Here is an 18,482-nt window from a genome sequence, read left to right on the forward strand (position 1 = left end):
AAAGTTATTCTTTATATGTGCATTATATTGAAACTAAATTAAGTTACAAGTTTAATTTTTAAGTACAAATAATTAAAAGGCAATTTGGTTGACAGCGTAGTTAAACATCAAAATAAAGAAAAAAACATATTTCATACATGTATACATATATACGTTTATAGTTTTTAAATTTTTCCATATCATTTTGACACTATTTGTCACAGTTTTTAAAATTAAGCTTTTAAAACGGAATGGTTTATTTTGAAATCAGTAGCATTTTTAGAGTTTTTCATAACGTTGAGATGAAGTTACTTCTGTAAAAATAAAAATATAAAAGAAAAATATTTAACAAAAGAAACAAAATCTCTAATATAATATTTAAATTGTGTATATTTTATGTGAAGTAACATTGACTAATTGACTAATCTTTTTTAAATTGCTTTGTGAATGTGTGTATATAACCCAACACCTTTAGGTAATTTTATATATAGAAATTAGAAAAAAAAAATAATTTTTTAACTTAACTAAATAAAATAAAACATAATATCAGTATTATTTAACTACTACATATCTACATATTTATAAAAAAAAAAACAAACAAACAAACAGCATATATATTACATGCAATCTAAACAAAAATAAACATTCTCATACAAAAGAGCTAACAAACTAACCTGAGCTATATTGTGTATATTGTTGATATTGTGGATGGAAATTGTGAATAGCATCTGTCATTATGTCCTTCGGGTTCATTGTTTCCTTTAAAAAAAAATTAAGCAATTAAAAAGTTATATATTAAAAATAGTTAGAACTTTACTTTTAAGCTGCTTGAAATTGATTGCATTGTCACTGAACGTCCATGACCATCACCAATACAACTGCGTGCATATACCTGAAATGAAAGTAAAAATCTTTTATTATCTATAATATAAACTAAATTTCTATTTTTTACATATTCATAAATAATTACAGTTGATTAAAAATTAATAATTGTCTAAATAAAATACAAAGGCTAATCAATAAGATCTTAGCGATAACTGAAATTATAATCTGGCAATATTTTAAAATAAATAAGTATAATATATTTTTTATATATTATATATATAATTATATATTTTATTTATTTATTATTTGTAATTAACAAAATATAAAATCTTATAACCAAAATAAGAAAATTATTTTATTATTTTTTAAGCTGAAATTTAGTTACACGCTTCATTATATATATATATATATATATATATATATATCAGAATTTTATTTTATGTGGAACTATTTTTTATAATATGTGTTCAAAAACAGATTGTTTTGAAAATAGAATCGAAAGTAGAGCAATTCTTAAGTATATCATTTATGGATGGTGGGCTATTACAAAACGAACAGTAATGGCTGATCGCCACTCACTGGTGCTCATGAGTAGGTTTTGAATGACCCATACGCAATCCAATCCAATCCAAGAACTCGCAATCCAAGAACTCGCTTAGTTAATTTAATAACTGTATATTAGACCAGATTTAACAACACGCTAAACAATACTAGCTGCGCAAAAACGCGTCAAGTCCAATGTGTGCCCTCCCGTACTGCTCCACCTTCTACAACGTCGCCCAACTCTCTTCTCTCCTAAATGCACAGACAAACCTTAAAGCTTTTCGAGTTAGTTCCCATCCCATCGATGTGGTAAGATTCTTTATTTACATACATACTGGGTGTACTAATTCTCTCTATGCCCTTCACTTACTCCAACTCTATACTCCTCCATCCTTTCTATTTCCATTTCATTTATATATCTTTTATTAATCTTTTTTGTGGTTATTTGTTAAGATTCAAAGTGGAAACAGCAGGAATAACAACAATAAATTATGTAACAGCTCCGAACGTAGTTGATAAAAGCCTTGGAATATTGCTAAATAAAAATATTATAACGGATATTTTCAAAATCTCAACTAAATTCGTTCATTTTGCAAGAGCATTTGCATATAAAAAATTATTAGCAAGATGAATGCAACATTTTGCCTCGACAATGGACCAAAAACGAGCCATTGTAATAATTTCTAAGTAATCAAACAATTATTTAAATATAATCCAGTTATTGATGTTAGACAGAATACATAATTAGGATTAACTACATAGAAGAACGTAAAGCAGTCAAGGCTTCTAGCTTGCTTAGATCATGTTTTCAATACTTATATGCCATTTAAGGATTTAAAAAACTTCTCTAAAGATTAATGGTCATGAGAATATACGCAGTAATTCTGCTTCTATTCGACCAAATATCTTAAATATTGGCAGGAAGTTAATGAAAAATCTACCATGAAGTTACCATAGGTAGACTCATTACAAACATCTATTTTCAAGAATTTCTATTTACTTTGAAATCCACCTTGTATAATGAGAATACTAGCAGTTATATCTTTTAACCCACACCTTTATTAGATATTACGAGTACTAAAGTATTTATTTTGAAATTTATCTTATCTTTTAAATAGTCATATTTAACGACCTAATTGTTTTATTTACATAGTTATTTTTGGTAGAAAGAGATAATCAAAAAAAATTAGTATATATTGGAGAAACTAAAACATGGACTCACCTGATAAGGGAAAGCGTAACGTAAAGCAATTGCAGCGAATAACATTTCAATGCATATAAAGAAATTTTGATAGCCAGCGGATACTGTACCGGTTGATGTTACAGTGCCTGCACTGTCAACAATTGGCGATATAACATTGGCCTTTTCTAAAATAGCCAAACCAACACCTGTTTTAAAAACCAAAAAAAAAATTATTAACAAATGTATGATTTTCACATAAGATAGTTGAATTATTTATGACTCACCTTGCCAAAAAGATAAGAAAATAACCGATTTGATTGTACAGAATTTCAACACAGGTTCAAAGGGTGTCAGTAAATCGCGCGTAGCAAAATAAAACAAATACAAACCATATAAAGCTAACGAAACGGAAATATTATAAATTACTGTAATATAAATATAACCACCATCAGCACTAAAATTAAAAAATTTATTTTATTTATATTTTTATTACATATTTATATTTATGTTTAGAAATAAAATTACCTCCAATCACCATCGTGATAATGTCCAAATGCTTGCAAAAATATTATTATAAAAGCCACCAAAGGTTTGACCAAACAAAATTGCAAGGTGGCTTGTTTACAAAAACGCAAGAAACCAATTGTGTAGGTTTTGCCTTTGAGGCAACATGTTCCATACAGACATGAGGTCTTTATTGGTTTGCCACGTATCTCCGACATTATATTTCCTTCGCCGCCAAGATACTCATAACACAGTGACAAGAAGTTATATATTACGAAAGCTAAAAATTAAAGAATTTAAATGTAATTAAAATTGAACAGTAAAACAATATTCAATACAAAAAATAAATATGTATAGAGAGGTTTCGAGCAATACTGAATTCCAACAATAAAAATAAATAAAAAATTTTGTTGTTGCAATTTAGTACTATTCGAAACCTATCTATTAAATTCAAAGTTTTTATTAAGTGAAATGGTCATTACCATCTACTGACGATAAATGCAATATTAATTCCTTAAAACCTTAACAAATACATTATATATTATAATATATTAAATATAATGCAGATAATTTCCTTTTTTTAAATATAGAAAAAGTAATATAAATATAGAAAAATTAAGAGTTAATAAATTCCTTAAGAATTAATATAATATATATATATGAGCTGTGCAAAAGGTATTTAAGTCAAAATTAATTAAATATTTTCTTTTTAATTTCTTTTTAATAATTGTTAATAATCGTTTTTTGAGATTTATTCAACGCTTGGTATATATCAAAACTTTTCAGTCAAGTAACGGGCCATTATTTCAGCAGAAAGAAGACTACCACTCCGACCTAACCTTATCTAGTAGGTTCTTCTTATGAAACAACTTATAAAGCAACACCTAACCACTTGGCAATTTCGGCTTTGCTACCGCTTACAGACCTTAAAATTTTTCGATTAGCCTGTTATCATAACCTTCAAAAATGGATTACTTGTATGTTTATCATTTCCTTTTAGACATACCTAAAAACTATTTTTTTTACAACCAATACAAAAGCTTCTCGATATAACAAATAATATAAGATCCAGGTCTTTCGTTATTTTAAAACCATTTCATATGTAACATTCATTATTTAGAAATAATATTTTTGGTATACTCGTTACATACAAGTGTTGGATCGTTATTTAGAGAGTTTAGTTTGTCAGATAATCAGTATACCAAGAATTTACTATAATATTCTCGTAAATTCATTAAATGTTGGGGTAAAAGTTGAACTTTCGTTATGGTTTTAATAAAAGTTCAAATAAAAAAAGTTAAGAATAATAATTATGACCTGACATATTTGCAAAGGAGTATCATCAGATTTATGCTGCAAATTCTTTTTAAGCCCGTCCTAATTCTTCTCTTAATCGTCTTGAAATATATGCTCAGTCCTTAAAGAAATCTCATCTCAATTAGTTGCTTTGTAATAAAGCAGATGAGTCAATTGTATTGTGATTGTTCGACTTTAATGTGTACCAGAACAAGAATATTAAGCCGGCAGCTATTATACCCGGCAGATATTAGGAAATCCTCCATAAATGACCTTCAGTTAAAAATAAGTTAATTGTCTTCTGTTCAGTTAAAATCTGTTTGTATCACAAAAATATTGCTATCTGAACTATTGCTATCAGTTCAAAAAAAAATCTAATTGTCTTCTGTTAAGTTAAAATCTGTTTGTACCATAAGAAAATTGCTATCGTTGCAGTGTTCGACTCTGTTGATAGTCACTCCCTGTTACTCTCTATTCTTCTATTCTATAGCTTTGCAATAACTTTTAATACGGAAGATAAATCTTAACAAAATATTCAGCACTAATGAACTAAACTGTTATCTGTGTAAGGCAAAAAAAATTGCCAGTTGAAACTAACTGTTTTAAAGTAATGACATTTTAAGTGCAAAATACATTTCTACCAACTCATTATCTAACAATACAAAACATTATTTACTAAATATTTTGAAATTTTTATAAACAAAACTAAATTAAAATTCAACCTAAATAATTTTACTACCAACTTAAATACACAAACTTAAGATAATTAAGTTAAAATTAAGTTAAAACTTGATATAATTAAGAAATAAATAATAAATCAGTATTTACAGTCATATAGATAGCTATTAAATACATTTTTTATGTTACTATTTCGAATCCTAATACAGTTTCATAGTTCTACAAAGATAATTAAATTTAAAGGCTAATTAAGACTGACTTTGAGTATTAAATTTGGCAGCTTACAAGTTCAACACTTGGTATTTGCAGTCTCAAAATATTATTTACGAATAAATTAGTATAAGAAAGATTTTCAAAAAGACCATTGATGCTGGATATTAGGTAATACTCAATACAACTGTATGGTCAACCAAAAATTTATATAACTAAAACTAATTAAATTTTTGTTGTTGTAATTCACTACTATTCAAAACCTTTAATAAAATAAAAAAATAAAATAATAGTTCCAACTGAGAAAATATTTTTTCGTCATAATTAACTTTATCATTTAATAATTAAACTACGTATATTAATTTTTACTAACCTTCATAGCAATCTCGTACAGTGAAAAAGTACACATACACATTATCGGAATTGAAAAACAGTAAACTTATCCAAGAGTACGTAGCATAAATAGGTACAATGAATAATATACGTACAATCCATCGTTGTTCTTGTGGATTCGTATACCAACGTAAATGTTGATAAATCTGCAACATAGACAAAAGAATTTAATAATAAAAAAATCAATAAATATTTTTGATATAATGAACTCACCTGTTGGCATGTAATAAAAAGTGCGGCCCAAACAAAAATGCCAGCTAAACCCTGTGCAGTTTTGGTCTGTAGAAAAATACCATCACCTACATGACTTATTAACGGATCTATAGGCGTCGACATGTCTTTTGCTGATGTTACACGTAAATTGTAATTAGGTTTAAACGTCGTACCATTCGGATCAATGAAATCAGTAGTATTTGTGCTCATACTGAAATAATTGGTTTTAATAAAACATTAGTAATTTTTTATTTTGAATCAATTATAATTAATAAAAAAATATGAGTACTATTGAAAGATATACGTCATTATTTAAACATTATTAACACTGAAATACTATCAACAAATCGAACGCCTGTCATGTTTAACCAAAAAGTGAAATTCGTACAATTATATCAGTTTATCTATTTGTGACTTATCAGCAAAAGGTAAACATTGTGTGTTAGTAGGAACCACAATCACCGCAATACACATTAAAAGCTCTGTTATACATAACAAATTTTTTTGCACCGAATCATGAATTTCAAATTATTTTGTGAAACGAAATGATAACGTAGTTTCAAAGCTTTTCAGAAACAAGTTAATTTTCTTAAAAATATACTTCGGCGTGCGTTTTTCCATTCCATTCAACCTGGCGCAGACAAGTTACTGCTTTAGGAAATATTTACAGCTTAGCTTTTCTGTGTAATATAAGATACACAACAACACTGCATGCAGAAAAAATATTTTTCAAATAGGTCAATTTAAACAGAAAACAAAAAATCGAACTAAATGAAAGCCATTAGATCATCATATCAAGTTACAAAATAAACTAAGAACAAATATACATATGAATTTTAAAATAAGAAAATTTAATTTAGGAAAAATATGAAAAACACTAAAGGTTCTTTGAAAATATATATAGATATACATTCAAACACACATGACATATATAAACTGCATGTGACAGGCAATGAAGTTTTACATTTATTAAACACGTAGTAGAAGAGAAGCTCCCATGTCAGTGTCGTAGTAGAAACCCATTGAAATCTACATATCCTGTAGAGGCAACTCATCACTGTACTTCTTCCCCGCAATATTCAAATGAAGAGGAATAAACTAGCCATTTCCAATATTTGTACATATTTGTACATAATGTACATAATAGCTTCGTGGCTGCTTATAGAAAACGTTAGAGGAGCAACAAAATTTAACCAGCTTCACTTCAAACTGACAACTTGAAAATTTGACGTTTAATCAATCAAAAGGAATAAAAGAACAAAAAATATAAAATATCGCAAAAATACTTAAGCAGGTCTCAATAAAAGTGAGACCTGCTAATTGAGACCTAAAAGTGAACCTGATGAGTTCACTAAAGAGTTTTATAGGGCTTTATTACATATAAAACTACGGAAAAGTGCAAACGTGTAAGAAGCAGAAATTAAATATTTTACACTGTCCAGCAGTGCTATCAATGTATACCTAATTAATTTATCTTTTAATATTAATTTTATTTTTTTGCCAAAAGTGGAACGTCTTATGACTAAAAGAAAATACTTAAAAGTTAAAAGGGTTCGAATAGAAATAAAAAGACAACAACAAAAATTTTTAGTTAATTTATTAACTAAGTTTGGCTGAACATACAACGCTGTTTCGGGTATTGCCAAGAAGTACTCATCATCAGTGGTCTTAGGAAATATTCAAATTTCTTAATTAGTTAATAGTTCGTATATATAATTTGTTTGGACTGCAAGTGCCTTTCTTTTGTTTCTCAAGACTTACTACCTTTGAAAATAAGCTTTGAAATTGAAAGTCATATAAAGTTGTAATTCATCTTTCAATAAAACTAGAATAGAACAAAAAAGTGGTCTCGAAGAATTTAATAGCTTGAAAAGTTACCATAAGTACTAATAGTTATCCGGTAGGAGGAACGCGTAAGAACCAGAAGAAGCGCAATGTTGTTGGATATAGCATGCACTTCAATATCTGAACTCATACATTTCAAGATAACCTTTATGCCCTCATATTAGTCGCTTTTGAGAACTGCTATCAATGTATAATTGATATATTTATGGTTTTTCAAGACATACTACATTTGAAAATGAGCTTAGAAATTGGAAATCATATAAAGTCAAAATTCATCATTGAATAAAACAAAAAAGTGGTGTAGAAGAATTTAAAAGCTCGAGAAACCATAAAAAAAAATGTTTTAAAGAAATCAACAGACTACAAACATATTTCGTTAAATTAATTTTAATATTGTTATCGAGCTGGCCCATCACATATATAATAACAGGAAGAACAACCATTTTTATACTTAAGAATTTATATTAATATTTTAGTTGTTTGGTTGTGGGTCTATTTAAATAAACTGATCACCTAATAAAATACTACCTGAAAAAAAAGTATTTTGATTAAAATCTGTTACAATATTGTATAAAAGCGGGATTGATTAACCTAAAATAATTCCGCTTTATAAAGACAACTGCAAAACCCATTAATTGCCACACAAACGTCGTAGTATAGTAATTATATTAGATATGGGTTTAGTCTGGATTAAAGTGGCTGTACACAAACCAAAATTTTAAAAATACAACTAAATTATGCCAAGTTACGAGGGTGGTTTGATAAATCAGTGAGTTTTTGAATTTCTCGCGCAGTTACTCCAAATGCGACAGTGCTGCCGTCAGCTGTAATCTACCAGTGGGCAACATTTTAATTTTGAGCAAGCTACGTCGTTCAATTGGTGTTTGATAGCCGTTCAAAGCAGACAACCTCGTAAATTTTTACAAAAATGGTACAAAATGAATTTCGCTATTTCTCTAGGTTTGGAAACAGAAAATAGTCGCAGGGGGCTAAACCTGGAGAATATGCTGGATGGGGTAGCAGTTCGTATCCCAATTCGTGGATTTTGGCCACAATGCTTAATCAGCATTGTCACTGACTTATCAAGCCGCCCTCGTATAAGTATGATTTGTTGCACATACAATCACAAAAGAACAAAGTAAATAATTGATTTCGAACGCTTCTAACGATCTAATACTTACTTAGATCTAATACAGTTACTGTAATATCAGAAGAATGTGGAATAGGAAAACACGCCGGCCTACAACTCTCGAAACTGTAGATCACAGAAAGATTAAGAGAAAAGCATTACTCTCTCCGCTGTCGCCATAACCTATTTTTCTACTAGTTGTTCACTTGCTTTATTTCTATCCGCCATACCTAACGTTTGTATCAAAAACATTGCTCACTTTTTCAAACGATCACTTTCCGTTTCAGAATAAGGTGTAATCCAACAGTTAGCGAATCAGTCCCAAAATTTTACCATGGTGTCACAGTAGCCTAAGTGAGCAAGTCATTAAATAGACGGACTGCTACTGTTTCCTTATTATCACCAATTTATTTACAAATAGTTATTATATAGAGTTTTAAACTATATAACTCACAGTAATATTTTTATATGATAGTACAAATACGTATGATAACACCAAAATGCTACATCCATCTTAAGTAAAAAATATATGTATATATACAAATCTATTTTGTTTAAAATAAATCAAATTTATATAAGAAATTTATATTAAATACTTTTTATTTATATAAAAATACTTAGTTTATGAGCTTTAATAAAACTGAAAACTGTGACCAAAGCAATCAAAAAAACTCGTTTAAAATGTTTGTAAGTCACGTACAGTTCGATTTTTTCATCTAAAGTATATAAGGATATATTTTAAAAATAAACCAGTCGAATTAACATATCAAAGCAGTATCAAAAAGCAAAATTTATTCGCAAAAAGGAGTGGCTACTGTTATGTATTATTTTTTTTTTAATATATTTTTAACAATAATGTCTTTTTTATTAGTCCTTAAAATTGGACTTTTGAAATAGACAGGTTGAAATAGGTTAAAATTTGCGTAGGTAGTTGTTACATCCGACCTGTCTTTACCCTAACAAAATTTCAAAGCATTGAAAAAATGTATTAAAGCAGTCACGTATTTAGAGATATACTCGTAAGTACGTTTAGAGGGAAGTATTTTTTTCCGCGTTTCATTTTTATTTTGTCAGATTATATGTCGATTATATGTCGAAAAATAAAATAAACAAGATATATACGTTTCAATTGGTAATATAATAACCAATATATATCAATAATTTGCTTTTTTCGACAAAATCCATTTGTTGTTTTTATTGAACAGTAAAACAGTAGGTAGCTTCTTTGAGAAGTCGATAGCAAAAAAAATATTTTATATTGGAGGCAAAACTATAGCAGAATACCATATGTTCTTAAAACCATAATGATGTATGAACAATGGCTGATTTAAATAGGTTAGGTTAAATTATCGCGGTGACCCTAAAGCATGTTTCACAAATGAAGAAACTCATCCAGAAGTCCGGAACATGTTTGTTAGATGTCATGCTCTGTTCGTAATAAATCGTCGAAATCTATAAAGCAGATATCATGAAAGGAATTATAAAACGAATACATGGTTTCATATGTAGTTGGGTAATATAAGTTTGAAAGAGAGTGATTATGTATTATGATTATGTATTATGATTTTGTATATGATTATGTAAGAAAAGGAGTTTATCACCGATGGGTTGGATTTAGGAACTATATCACCAAAAAAATATAACCGCTTAATGTACTTTCATATGCGACAATATTCCATTAATAATTTTTTAATAAGACTGATACAAGGCAAGACACCTCAATGAAATTTAAAGGCCTCAGCTTAGGTACAAATGTCAACAAATCGTTATTAATTCATAACTTGTATTATTTTTCTCGATTCTCTTTCTATTTTAGAAGATTTTTACAATTGAGTCATTTACTTTGATGAATTATGTACATTTTTATAACAACCCATTGCAAAGTTTACTTAAAAATGATTTCTTTCTTTTAGTAGATAATTCAGTAAGTTTTCGTAGATAATATGCATAATTTATTCCATCTACATTATGTGATGATTGGTTCAGCCCAGATTGTTAAAAATTATTATTGTAGTTAAAAAAAATTGTAAAAATTATATAATAAGACCTCTACAATACTCTTATATCTTACTATTATGAGCTGATAGCATTCTAACCATATTATTCAATGATATACCATAAGTGCATAATTCCATATGTATTTTCTAGGATAATAGAGCATCCACAGTACTCTTAAATCTCACTTTATTAGAAGCTGAATTGCATATATCATAACATAATAATTTACTTTTTAAAGTTCTTTCTTTACGATTCTCTCTGGGTGACGAATAGTACCTCTTAGATGATCAGCAATTTTAATTTGTTATAGCTATTTTCACACATCATTTTATACATATCCTCCTTGTGGATAACAAGACTTCTACAGTAAGTCTCACTCCATTAGAAGCTGTTTTGTATATATCATTCCATCTTTATCACGAGGCACTAAATTCAACTCAACGTAGATAATAGAATATAAATAGTTTTCTATAATCTAACTATGTTAGGAACTGTTTTATATATATCATTATATATATATTTGTCTAATATATAATTCTATCTTGAAACGCACGAGGTACGAGAATCTCACTCGTCATTGCTATATTACAGATGGTGCTAAGTCGATCTGCAGGTTTTTGACGGTTACTGTGTGGATTTCATTTTAGGGTTTGTCAAACGATATAACTGTACAGCTTATCAGGTTAAAAAATTTTTTTAAATATAAATACACATTTATTTTGAGACTTACGTGGCAAAGAAAAAAAAACATTAAAGAAACACATAAATACATTAAGAAGTGGAAGAATAATTATGAATAACTGGAAAGTTCATTAAACTATTTAAATACCTACAAGAAACCGCAAAAAACTTCTCATCGATGTGAACAATGAAATGCGTCAAATAGGTGGAAAATGTAGAAAAATAAATTTAAAAAAATGGTAACAATAAACAAAGACTGTAAAATAAAATAGAGGAAAAATTAAAAACAGTTAGCCTTGAAATGATAGAGATGAATGCGTAGTGCAGAAATATGAGGAACTGGTGTATGTATGAAAACGCCAAATGGAAAGTTAACTTATTTGTCAGATTTGAAAAGAGTATAAGGCAAGCGTCTACAGCTATGGCTGAAGTCAGTTATCAAAACAGGAAGTGGAAAATTTTTTTTGAAAAGATCACCCAACCAAAAAAAAATCAATTGATTTCACTCACAGATACTCGCTCGTATCAAGTTTGGATGATTCAAAACTGAATTGAAATGCATTTAAAAACAAATTTAAATCAACTAAAATATGAATTGCAAAAGGCACGTAACCAATCAAAAGCAAACGAACAAGATATTAACATTTTGTTAATACAAAAGTTTAAAAACAACATTTTAACTTAACTTGTTTTATTATTGGCAATGAACAAATCTCGTTGGTAAATACGTCAAAAAAAAACACATTTAAATGGAAGCTTTGTTACCAGACAACGCTTGGCAGTACTTAAACTATGTGAAACAAAGCGTTTAAATGCGCGCGATACAAGATACAAATAAAAAAGATACAAAAAAAAATAATTCAAACAACAGTAATCATGAGCAAACAACACAAAAAGTTCGAGTTTAACAAATTAAAATATATGAAAAAATATTAAAAATTTTGGCACCAATGTTGATGACTAAAATGTTCACCTTTCACAATAAAAGTGTAATCAATATAACCATGACAAGGGGAGGGGGTGGCATGTTACATATTTTTTTATTAGTATTTCTTTTTCGGAACACTGGGCTTTGGAGCATTTATGTTTTATTAGGGAGTGCATTTGTTAAAACAAATATAAATATGGGCTAGTCTCTAGCAAGAGGCAAGGTACTCTAGATTGTACAGCCGCTGTTAGGATAAACGAAATAGGGTTTAAATATGTCCTGACTTTATGTCTGAAGACAGTCGTTTATTTATTACACTATATTATGCCAAAAATGCAGTTGAATTCTATTAGAATAAAACTTAATTTCCTAAAATTCCATACCAAATTTTATCAATTAGTGAATCCAAAAAAAAATTGTATGTATAAAGATGTTTTGAAGCATAAAACGCTACAGTATATGAAGACACTGTTATGTACATATTAAATTTTTATGGCTTCTATTAATAAATTGAATTGTTTGCCTTAACATTAAATAAAAATGTTGATTTTCTCGTTTTTTTTTTTCGTTTTGATTAATTGAAATATTTTATTTACTTATAAAATTAATTATAATATTAACTTTATATGTCGCAGTTGCCACATAGTAGGTGTAGTAAAAAGAAATCCATTATTTCCCAATAAATGGGTTTAGTTATCTATATCTCACTTTATATAAGTCTGATAGAGTTACGCTAGATGACGTTAAAAAGATGAGAGGTCGTACTACAAAAATTGTTACTCAATTTGGTAATAGTTGACTCAGTTTTGTTTGATCGCGCATCAAAGATTAACACTAGTACAAAGAAAATATGCCACATTTTACAGTACTTCTATGATAACGACGATAACGCAAACCAGACGGCTTAAAATGTGAATAATGTTAATGGTACTGATACTGTAATAGCAAATCATGCGCAAATTGAATATTTTTGACTGTGTGTTTGGTGGGATTGGCAGGAAATTATCTACTATGAGCTGCTTTCTTATGGCAAAAGTCTTAACTCGGAACTGTACTGTTAACAATTGGATCGTCTAAAGGAACGAAACGCCCAGAAACAGCCAGGTTTGGGCAATAGGAGAGAAATTGTGTGCAATCAGGATAATGTCGGGCCAAACACATCGATAATGACTCACGAAGAGCTCCAGGAGCTTGGTCAAGAAGTTGTTATGATTTCACCTTATAGTCCAGACCTGGTACTAAATTATAACCATATTCTCCAGTCCACGGTGAACGATGAACGACTTTTCTGTTGAAAAATTCGCTTCAAGAGAGGCTTGTGAAAATCGACCATTTCAATTTTTTGCCAATAATAACGAGGACTTTTATGAGAGGATTATAATGAAATTACCTTCAAAATGGGAATAAGTTATCAAATAAGACTGCGTATATTTAACGTAAATCGGATAATTCTAAGTATGATAAATAAGCAAAAATAATGAATTTCTTTTTACTACAAATTCTCAAATACTAATAACCTATACTTAGTAATCCATTTTTAAACTGTACTTTTAAAACTGTTTTCTTTTTTTAGCTATATTAATAAAAAAAATGAACACTTTAAAGTAAAGCAATCTTATAAGTTATTTATCCATGAATGCATTATAAAAAATGTAATATATATAGTGCTGCTTATGAATTGGTGGTCGAGCCATTCTTGTTCAAAAATTAGAAAAACTAAAATGTGATCGGCAATGGCATCTAAAACAGAGCCATAGACAAAGTAATGTAATTTTCCACACATGCGCTGGAAGACTTTTTGGTTTCAAATGGACTATATGTTATATATTCAGAGATATTAAGATCTACAAAAATGAAGATGAACACAATTCCTATATTTATGACGCTTTGATTTTAATTTATTTTAAATAAAGTGGACTGTTCTATATATAATCATCGAGTCATCGTTAAACTCTCTTATATATTATTCAAGGATCTACAATTGGTTGCTATGTTAAAACTTTTTTTTAATTCTAAAAATGGACTGTTCTTTGTAATTCAATAATAATTTCAAATTTCCTTGTACTTTCAGAGATATTAAAACAAAATCATTGGTAAAATTTTTGAGATATTGATTTTTTTCTTGTTTTTGTTCGAACAGATAAAAAAATGTCTGCATATCAATGCAAAAACATTTAAAAAATTGATATTTTTAGATAACAGAAACAGACTCTGTGTTGTTTTGGAAAATAATTATAAGTTCTGGTATGAATTTACCTCGTCTCCTCTATATACCTTACTGAATCGATAACTGCATTTTGCAGATAGTATCAATTTAAAATACGAATAATGTATACAACAAAATGCAATTGCTATATTTTAATTACTCCTATACTATCTATATTTAATAAACTGCTATTGAATATATGTAGGACACATAAGTACTTGTTAAAACCACTAGATATGAAAAACACATTTGACGACGTATAGCAAAAGCTGTTCTGGCACATTTGTAATAATATAGCTCTGTGCTAAACCATTTGCCATGTACAAATATATCAATCTCAAATGTGTAACACCAACTGCGCCCAACTAATGAATAGTTTTATCTAATTGTAGTAGTCTGTTTCTATCAACCAGTTTTATTTCAATTAACACTAACCCAAACTGTCATCTCTCCCACATCCTATATAATACCTCTTCTTTTTACCTCGCTTACCATATACTCTATCCTAACCCATGTAAAGGTTTTACATATAATCATTTCATGTCTCTTACTTTATAAACCCTACGAGTTACAACACTAATTTAAAAATTATTAATAAATTCTAACCCGTGCTTCTAATCTAGTTTTTACAGCTTATATGTCATCTTCTATTATTATTATACTGATATTTAAAGTGACTGAAGTGTTTGACAATTAAACCAGTTATATGTTACTATTGCATAGTTGTATAGTTTTTAATAGTTACGATTTTATTCCAGCATTCTTCTGATTTCAAAACATTCCATAAGTAATTTAACTTTGAAATGTCAAATAAATATGGAATCTAATTGAATTCTATAGACTATTTAATGAAGATTTACATATGACCTAAATATGGCTGTTCCCAATAGAACTGTTTCTTTTTGGTAAATAAAATCAATCAAAAATAATCTAAAACGACTTAAAATTTAGTTAATTACAGATAGTATAAGATTGACTTTAATTGTAATAGAAATGGGACTATAGTGCAGAATAACCATATATAAGAGTTATAATTATAATATAATTTGTTGATAAGTTTTGTTGTAAATTAAAATATAATGTTTTTCTGTGTTAAATACGTTAGTTTCAGTGAATGTTCAATGTTTCTTTAAACACTTATTAAATTATTTTCTTTTAAACTTTTCTCATAATGTAAATCTAAAGCAAAATTTTTCTCATATTGTGGATGCTTATTACAATCTTTCACTGTTGTTCCCATTTATCGGCTATTCCGCATTCAATAAAAAATATCAAAATAAAAGATTAGCGATCAAAATATAATTCAATTAATTGAACTTTCTAATTCCAACATATCTCTTAGAAAGAAGAAAAATATTTTAATTTTATTACACAAAATAGTAACAAAATTGTTTCTGGAACTTTTAAAGCAACCAATTGTCTAGTCTTGCGTTGTCCCAGTAAAATTGTCTGACTATCAAAGTTTAAAATTTTAAAAACTTGTATGGACTATAAAATTAGAAATGTTTCTGTTGTTGTAACCCGCAGGGATCTGTAAAGCAGAACTTGAAAGGAAATACAAAACGAATACATAGGTTACGATATAGATAAGTATATGTTGTGTTCGAGTGCGATTCGATTACTTGGGAGTAATTAGGGGATGAGTGGGATTTTAATTGAAGTTAACCAGGATCAGGACGGAGAAACTTAGCCACTCTATGGAGTGAATGCAAAGATCGGAAATTTGCGTGAGCTTTGAAGCACGAAAACAGATGGTCTAAATCATGGGGAAAGAGCTGCAAATTGAGCGCATATTGGTAATCACACATTAATACGTGATAAGTAACTGTTTAGCACATAATTATATCATGATTTCAATTAAGCTACGACTGTTTTTGCTGAGTGGTTTTCTTCAAAGATGTTAGGCAGGGGCCTATTAGAAACTTTGTTACAATGCAACAGTGAATTCAAAAGGATATTCGATCTTATTGATGTTAACCTGATTGCAATAATTGTAATATATATTTATGATATAAAAATAGGAATGCATCTTGGCTCCAAAAACCGCCAGATCTGCGTCCGGAGCCACTCCTAAACTTCGACTAGCAAGTGCCGTTCACCACTTGCCATCAAAAGTTCAGGAATCGAAACTTTTGATGGCATCAGTGAAACAATAAACACGTTTACACTTGAGTTCGAAAGATATAGTCTTGGTTTATAGTGACGATTTTTATTTTATGATTTATTCTTGGTGTATTAACCCACACCTGTTGGGAAGAACAAATGGCACTTTTTTTAATTTTCAATGGAATACGGCAATATAAAATATATATTTCATTTATTGAAAATTAACAGAATTTAGGTCAACAATGTATGCAGTGTAACGGACAATTAATGTTCGAACCCAAATATCTACAATAATTATATATAGATAAAATATGAAAAACTAAAACATAACTTTTATGCCACTAAAACCACCTTTAGGAATGAATGGTGATGAAAGACTCCCATCACTGCCCCGAAAGTCAGTGTTCATTCCAGTGAAAAAGAGTTGAAATAGAGGTTTAGTTCTTTCTAGTGAAACTTATATGAATGCTGTTGATTTTCTATATATAGTAAAGCTATGGAGATAATTGCTGATAAATTATAATTAAACTATTTATAGAAGCAACCAATACAAAATTAAAAGATTATGAATCAAATATTTGTTTCAAAAAATTGTTATAATATTTTACTATATATATTTTAACACTATATCTCCAGAAATAACTAAACCTATCTATGCAATAAATGCTGACATATGGCTATATATTTAGCTAAAAATATTTCAATTATACCAAAAACTGTCTTTCCGAAATAATTCGCACTTTCAAAATACAGAAAATCCAACTTGAATCGTTAATAAAAGGTCAACCATTTGAAAACAAGTTAAAAATACACTTGAAGACTCACTATATGCACACATTCATATACGCACATAATAGGAATAACCAATTATGATATCATTCACGGTACCCTGTATATTGCATGTTTGTTAGGAATTGTTTAATTAGGTATTAAAATTTAGTGAAAAGAGAGCAGTTTAAAGCATATTTTGTACCAGAAATCATAAGTGAAAATATTGTTCACTTACATGTATATTTACAATATTTAAAAGCAAATGAAATTTTTATGTGAAGTAATAAAAACTTTGCAAATACAACACGCACGCTAAGAAAACATACCGAGAACGTTGAAAACAAAGTAAAAGCAAAACAGGTCGATATTGACTTATTTATATTTTTGCAAAAATATTTATATTGCTTTTGTAAATATATTATTGATAATTAATTTTATTTTACAACACAAATATTATAAATATAGCAAACCTTTTAATTCACTCAATTTGATTTCTTTTTCACCGTAAATACCGTATACCAATATTGCGAAAAGTAAATTATTTTCACAACACTCTTTGACAACTTCTTGTATCAACACTCCAATTCACTGACGTTATGCCTTTTTTTTCTTCTTTATGTGCAGCAATTTTTATTGTAATTTTTTTTTATAAAAACAAACTTATCATTCAAAGAAATTATATAAAAATACTTAGATATTTTAATAAAATAAACTTTTTGTTGTTATTTATTAAAAATTTTTGCTATAAAAACATTTTAAATACACTTTTCAACGAACAAATACTTTTCAGCAAACACGATATGAGGATGAAAGAGAACTGTGCGATATACGGAACTGCTTTTCCGACATCAGACTTGTCAGCTGTTCTTATAATTTTATTCCAACTGGGTTTTGTGCTTTATGAATAAAACTACTATTATTTCATGGTGGTATTATATTGTGAAATGTAACACAAAAATAACGTTTAAACATGTCAATATAGCACGTGTGCGAG

At 28.4% G+C, this 18,482-nt stretch overlaps 1 protein-coding gene across 1 annotated transcript; it reads right to left on the minus strand.

The window, feature by feature from the left end:
- Nucleotides 1-141: 141 nt before the first annotated feature.
- Nucleotides 142-18,161, minus strand: LOC119672142 (transmembrane protein 184B-like). Its single transcript, XM_038083119.1, has 9 exons — nt 17,959-18,161; nt 5,825-6,035; nt 5,592-5,757; nt 3,056-3,314; nt 2,815-2,984; nt 2,570-2,736; nt 797-871; nt 654-738; nt 142-293 (listed from the first exon to the last, which is right to left on the minus strand). Exons 2-9 carry the CDS (start codon nt 6,032-6,034, stop codon nt 259-261), a joined length of 1,167 nt encoding a protein of 388 aa, XP_037939047.1. The 5' UTR covers nt 6,035; nt 17,959-18,161; the 3' UTR covers nt 142-258.
- Nucleotides 18,162-18,482: the final 321 nt, after the last annotated feature.

Source organism: Teleopsis dalmanni, chromosome 1 (assembly GCF_002237135.1).
Source record: "Teleopsis dalmanni isolate 2A chromosome 1, ASM223713v2, whole genome shotgun sequence".
In the NCBI taxonomy this organism is placed as follows: Eukaryota; Metazoa; Arthropoda; class Insecta; order Diptera; family Diopsidae; genus Teleopsis; species Teleopsis dalmanni.